The following is a 6,215-nucleotide window of genomic DNA, read 5'->3' as shown; positions in this document are numbered from 1 at the left end:
ATACAAATGTGTACCCGTCACTGAAAATAACACTGAGGCTACTGAAGCAGGAAGCTGAACAAAACCTTACTAAAGTATTCTTGAGCCAGTTTCTATTTTCTTTACCTGTCAAGAGTTAATGTGAAAAATCTGTTTGAATGAGAATAAAATTCACTTTCTCCATACAAAGTTCACGTCAATACAAAATAAGGCATAGACATTTCCTTTCATAGAGTGGCTTTAAAGTTTACTGTTTCAGAATAAATTTTTCGATAAAGAGATAGCGCAACAAATAAATATTCACTAGTACCGGAATATAGTTTCAGCTCACATAAAGGTCTCAGAGAGCACAAAGCTGCAGCAGGCAAAATTCTTCATCATCACTACGATTATCTGAAAATTTTTCATCCAGGTGCACAGCATCTAGCAACTGGGAATTCGCGGCTTGCCATCGTTAGAAGCATAAATAAACAAGAGCCAGGAAAACATTTGCCCGAGTGCAAAGCATACATGTGCCACAAGCAAGAAAAGTGTCCAGATTCGATAACCATGGTTTTGTCATTGAAAAACTTAGTATCATAACCAAAACGTCATTTCATAGAGCAGTTTCAGAGTACTCTTTTCAGCAGCTTAAGCCTCATTCTGACAGGGTACAAAACAAAGTGATATGAAGAAGTTTTTATGTGGTGAGAGAGCAAGCAGAGGCTAGCGCTAACTGACACTGCCACTGAACAACTCAATGAGTACGGGTCTGCTCTGAATGGCCGAGTAGGACTCCAAACCCATCCGTCGAAACGTATCTCGGCAGTCCTTGTCGACTGTTCGCATGCCAGAGAGGAAGTTAACAATCCTGGACAACATCTCGCCATGATGGTCGGGGAACGTAATCCGCAACAGCAGCATGAGGCATTGCACCATCCTCTGGTGCAGACGCTCCACTTCATAGCGGTCGGCCAGTTCCACACGATCTGCAGGGAAATGAGGAAGAGGATTTTAAAAATAAGATTTGATAATTATTGTGGTTGGAGAATGAGTTCAGTATATTGGGGGGGGGGGCACAATTCAGCAAAGACATGGATTAACTGTCAGTCTCGTTCAGTGGAGTTGGGTGGAGACATGACAATGACAATGACAATGACAATGACAATCTTTATTCATCTCGCAGGGAGAAATTTGTCTTGGTCGTTAACAATGGCAGTAGACGTTACAAAAGTTAGACCTAAAGGTGCACTCCCGCAAACGCACAACAAGAATGGTAATTACGCCAAGTAAATACATGTCTCACGTGCTGGGACAACCTGCTCCGTAAAACATTCTCTCTCTCTCTCTCTCTCTCTCACTCTGTTTTAATTGTAGCACTGTGTGTCCAGTAGCCTCACTGTAGTTGGTACGAATGAATTTCTATATCTGTCTGTTCTTGCTTTTTTGGAAATGTACCGTTTACTGCGGGTCGAGAGTAGAAATTCCAATGTCAGCGGGTGGCTATGGTCACTAAGCATTATTTCTGCCTTTTTTAGAACGTCCGTCTTGGGCAGATATTCAAAGTTACTTAGGTCTCTACCAATTGTTCTTGATGCCTTTCTTATCAGCTTGTTTATTTTTATAATGTGCTGCCTTCCCAAATTGCTACTATAGCAAGTGATACCAAAATTTATCAAATTTGCTATGGTGGTGGTGTAGAATATCTGAAGGATGCATGGATTCAGATTGAAAGACCTTAGTTTCCTCAGAAAGTACAGCCTCTGATTTACCTTTTTAACGATATTGTTTACGTCGTTTTGCCATGTAAATTTGTTGCCGAAACATAGATAATGTACAGTCCTGTACGGTTGGACGGAATCAGCAAAAACATGGATTATGTACAACTGCTACTTTGTTCATCTCAGGTTGTTTGGGTGGGTGACCAAAATAGCAAATTAACAGACAGATCGATGCAGAATAAGGTATTCCTGAATAACTGAGGGACTTGTAACTCTTAGCGTGAAGGTGTTTGTCTCTCATACCGAAGTAGCTGGTTATACAAATCACAATTCAGGCAAGAGCAGTGGTCATTTCATATCTTATAGGGATTTTCTCTGTTCTTTCCCCCATGGTAGGCAGGATTTAGTGCTTCAAAAGTAAATGTGTTCCTTTAAGAATTTATTTCTTTCGGACAGTAAGATACCCAAGAAATGCTAAACCCTTCAATAAAGATGTCACCCCAAAAAAATTCTACAAATGGGCTCAGCAAATAAAGTGCAAAGAAATGCTCACTTTTGTTAGAGTACAGCACAGCTGCAGAGAAGGATTTACGCATTAGAAAATATTAGCAACTATAAAATCTTAGGCATCTCCTTAATGGACTCACCAACCCCCCCCCCCCCCCCCAAAAAAAAAGATGAAGGCACAAGAAGACAAAGAGAAATCATCTGCTAGACACAAATAAGTAATCTGATGATCAATTACTTGGCACGAAGGAAAAAAAAAAAAAAAAGAAGTCAGGTTACGTACATCATTGCATACATCGTCATCCTAATAGCCTTCTCAACCTTTGAGTCATCAAAGTGCTGCCTAGACTATGTGTACCAGAGTTCTACTTTGTTGCACAGGGTGATATCTCCCCTGCTGCAAATCTGAGCACAGATATCCAGCTATTCAGTGTCTGAATCTCCTGCTAATGTGTAACAGTACAAATAAATAACAGCTGCTATCCACTAGAGGAACAAATAGCATTCTCCCAACGAACGTCCAAAATTAACCAACAAAAAATCAGAGATGTCACAGTGATTTTGTAAAAACACCTAAGAATCTATGATTCTACACTTGCACACAAAAAGACAGCTAATAAACAAAAAAAATATAGGGTTAAACAGAAAACAAACGCTCAGAAAAATGACAGTTCTTCGAGTTAAAATAACAGAAATAAAACCAAAAATAGAACAACAAAAAACCAGAACAACAGCATCTCTGATTGCTTCATACCTGGGAAAAACAGGCAAACTGCTTTCATGATCACCATTATTTCGTAGCTTATGTTGAGCTTCTGCAGTCTCTCCGTCATGTCGAAGATGATATCCAAGAAAGTCTTATCATGGATCCGCTCCAAGTCGTGAATGCAGTAGCTGCGGCCCAGCTCCACCACCACCCATCTCTCGCGGTTGTATCCACGATAATATGACAGCGTAAACAGCTCGTATATACTGGCTGTGAAAAGACATCGAGAGGTAAGAATAGTACCCTTTCTTTTTGTTTGGTTCTCAATTATTAGAATTCAACACAATTACGAAGATACCTTTCCTATTGTCAGTGCTGAACCTATTCATGATGTAATCTTTTCAATGATCAAGACAAAGCCTATAAGTGATGTGTTATATTCAACAACCGTTACTAAATCTTTTAATATAAAATATTTTCAATCTTCTTCTAAGGCTACTATTTACAGCAGATCCTCCTAACTCCAGAGTAGTTTTGGGTCTCCCTACCTCAGGTAGGGTCAATATTTCCTTGTAACGTTTTCAATAATCATTACTCAAGTCTTTACAGGACGTGAACTTTCCAACAAACCAAAAACATGGTCATATGAAGGAGTCACTTCTCCTTAGCAGTTCACATACATGTACACCTCATTCATAAACACATGTAGTAAAGAATTTGTTTCCACTTTTGAAAGCAACCAGTAGTCCAGGTAAATATATTTCTCAACAATCCAAAAGTACATTTTTGTTGTTTACTTACCCATCTTTGTCAAACATCTCCGACACAAAGAAAAAAAGGAATTATTTGTGAGTGTGCCTGGTGAAAGGTACCAAAGGACGTATTTGTTCAAACCGAGATATCAGGCTTCAAAGGTCAAAAACGAAATTTTTGACCAAAAAAAAGTTCCAGTAAAAATGGATTTTTTAGCCATTAATATATATCGATATTTACAAGGATTTGAGTTTCCTTTTACTTTTAAATACATTTCTAAAGATGTTTTTAACACAAGTTACATTGCATAATCTCCCAAAAATGTGTGAGAAATGTGGTTTTCCAAGTAAACCCTGCTGATGGTTTCTCTTGTCTATTCATAAAGTCGACCCAATCACAACACATACCAAATTCAGGTCGTTCTCTCCCCTCTCTAATGGTGGGTAGTGCGCATGAATATCTAAAACATGTAAACAAAGTGAAGCTTTGCGCATCCACCCCTTTTGTTTCTGAAGAGAGCAAACTTGTATCGGCTAGATCTATTTCTGCCCAGGGCAAACATATTTCTTAATAATTCTGGTTCCAGGTGGTGGTGATTTCGTCTTGAACACATAATATAAACACTTTGAAGCTTTTTAAAGTTGTTTTTTTGAGTAGCGAATGAGTTATCTGGTCGTCTCGATGCGTATCTATTTGAAGCACAAAGGGGAAACTTTCAAGCCATTTTTCTCAAAACTTTGTTGCCATACCCTGCCCTACAAAATCACCTATATCTAAAAAAACTATTGAAGATATCTTAAAAATTCAAAAGGCATATTGTTCAAAAACGATCTCTGTATATATGAAAATGCAAAAAAACCCCAAAAAACTGTGATTTTTCAAAATATGTCATTTGGTACCTTTCACCAGGCACACACACATTTTTTTACCAAAAGAATGATCATGGAAGCAGTGACCAAAACCAAAAAATAGAAGCATAACACCTGCAAATTAGAAGGTATTTTTCCAAACAAACAAAGAAGATAACGGAGCAAGAAAGAATGGAATTTCATTAGACATTTTGTCCCTTCAGAACTATTTTGTCCTAAGGGCACTCTATAAGTTAAATGCACTTAGAACAGAACAGTCCTGAGGCAATGAATTATATCTGTCATGAGAAAATTCTGCAGCCAGTGACAAATGATCATAAATGCTTTGCATCCTCATTGATACATACAAGAAGCTGGATGCTTTGACTCAGGCATGACCTGGGCCAAGGGTAATGCAACATCCTAGTAAAATGACAGAGATCATCATCATCAAGAGCCTGATCTGCGACAGATATTGGTGGTCATGGTTCGCCATTCATTCCTTAGCTCGGATGCTCTCAAAAAAGCAATATTATCCTGAACTGTCCCTGTCACCCATCTGTTTAGGCTTTTCCAATCAGTTGCTCTGGGTCTACCCCTGCCACGCCTGCCTTCAATTTTACCAGTGAGAACTAGATGTTCAATGCCTTTAAATCTATTCGAGAGTCCCGGAAACTGCATTTGTCTCTTCCCAATTGCTTATATAAGCAAGCAGGATACTTGATAAAATAGACATCTCTACGTGGGGATCCCAGTTCACTCCTTTAGCAAGAAATGATGAAGATAAAACAATGTCATTAAAATATCACAAACATGAGAACCCATGTGAGGGGTGAGTGCTTGTGAGTGCTCTGGTGTGGTTTGCTCCTAATTTCCCATCAAACATCTATCAACCTTATCTCTTCTTGGTTTGTTTTTTTTTTAAATACATTTCTCTCAAGAACACCTGTGATCTTCAGAACTTATATGACCTATTTGTGTTGAAGGTGCCATTAAACTCTTACAAAACCTAGCAACTAAACCATATGAAGCCAGTCTTAGCAAATACGCAAGCAGGCATTGAGACTCACCTTTCACAAGAACAGTTTGATCCGCAATCCTGAGGGACTTAAAGCCAGGGATGAGTTTCAGGAAGGAAATCATCTGCCGAATGTCCTGGTCCATGCGGCCGACACAGTAGTCAATGTCTTCAATCCGTCCATCCACGTCCAGCCCCGTGCTGTTGTAAATATCTAGGGCCTCATCTTTCTCTAACGTTCCCATGTCGCCAAAAACCTCAACTTTCAACTTGCAACGTTCCTACAAGATAAAAGATGACACTTTCAATAGTTATGAGTTCACTTCATTTACCCCATATCCAAATGGCCTCATTTTGTGAAACAATTAGATGTAAAAAGCATATACCCATTTCCACACCTATGCACAGAATGTACACACTCATACATTCAAAACACAAAACACACAGTTTCACATGATAAGCAGCTCAAAGAAAAAAGATGATCCAAATCAAAGTCCTCTGGCAACCAAAATAATTAATCCAGATCAAACTATACAAAGCAAGAGCACAGGCTTGATCCAGTGCCCAATGTAAAGAATAAGACTTCATGGTCGTGGATAAGAAAAACATTTCACACAGCACAAGACAAAACAGAGAGAGAGAGAGAGAGAGAGAGAGAGAGAGAGACAGACAGACAGACAGACAGACAGACAGACAGACAGACA

The 6,215-nt window shown here is 39.0% G+C and overlaps 1 protein-coding gene across 1 annotated transcript in view; it reads right to left on the bottom strand.

Moving 5' to 3' along the window:
- Positions 1–207: 207 nt before the first annotated feature.
- The window catches only part of LOC101862333 (nuclear receptor ROR-gamma), a gene marked incomplete at its 5' end in the record, with an annotated part of 15,769 nt that continues 9,761 nt past the window's right edge, over positions 208–6,215 (bottom strand). Inside the window, 3 exon segments of the mRNA XM_013079560.2 lie at positions 208–947; positions 2,941–3,162; positions 5,564–5,792. Coding sequence (XP_012935014.1) covers positions 691–947; positions 2,941–3,162; positions 5,564–5,792 — 708 coding nt within the window. The 3' untranslated portion in view covers positions 208–690.

Source organism: Aplysia californica, unplaced genomic scaffold (genome assembly GCF_000002075.1).
Source record: "Aplysia californica isolate F4 #8 unplaced genomic scaffold, AplCal3.0 scaffold00056, whole genome shotgun sequence".
Lineage (NCBI taxonomy): Eukaryota > Metazoa > Mollusca > Gastropoda > Aplysiida > Aplysiidae > Aplysia > Aplysia californica.
This window is presented reverse-complemented; position numbering and strand designations above follow the sequence as displayed.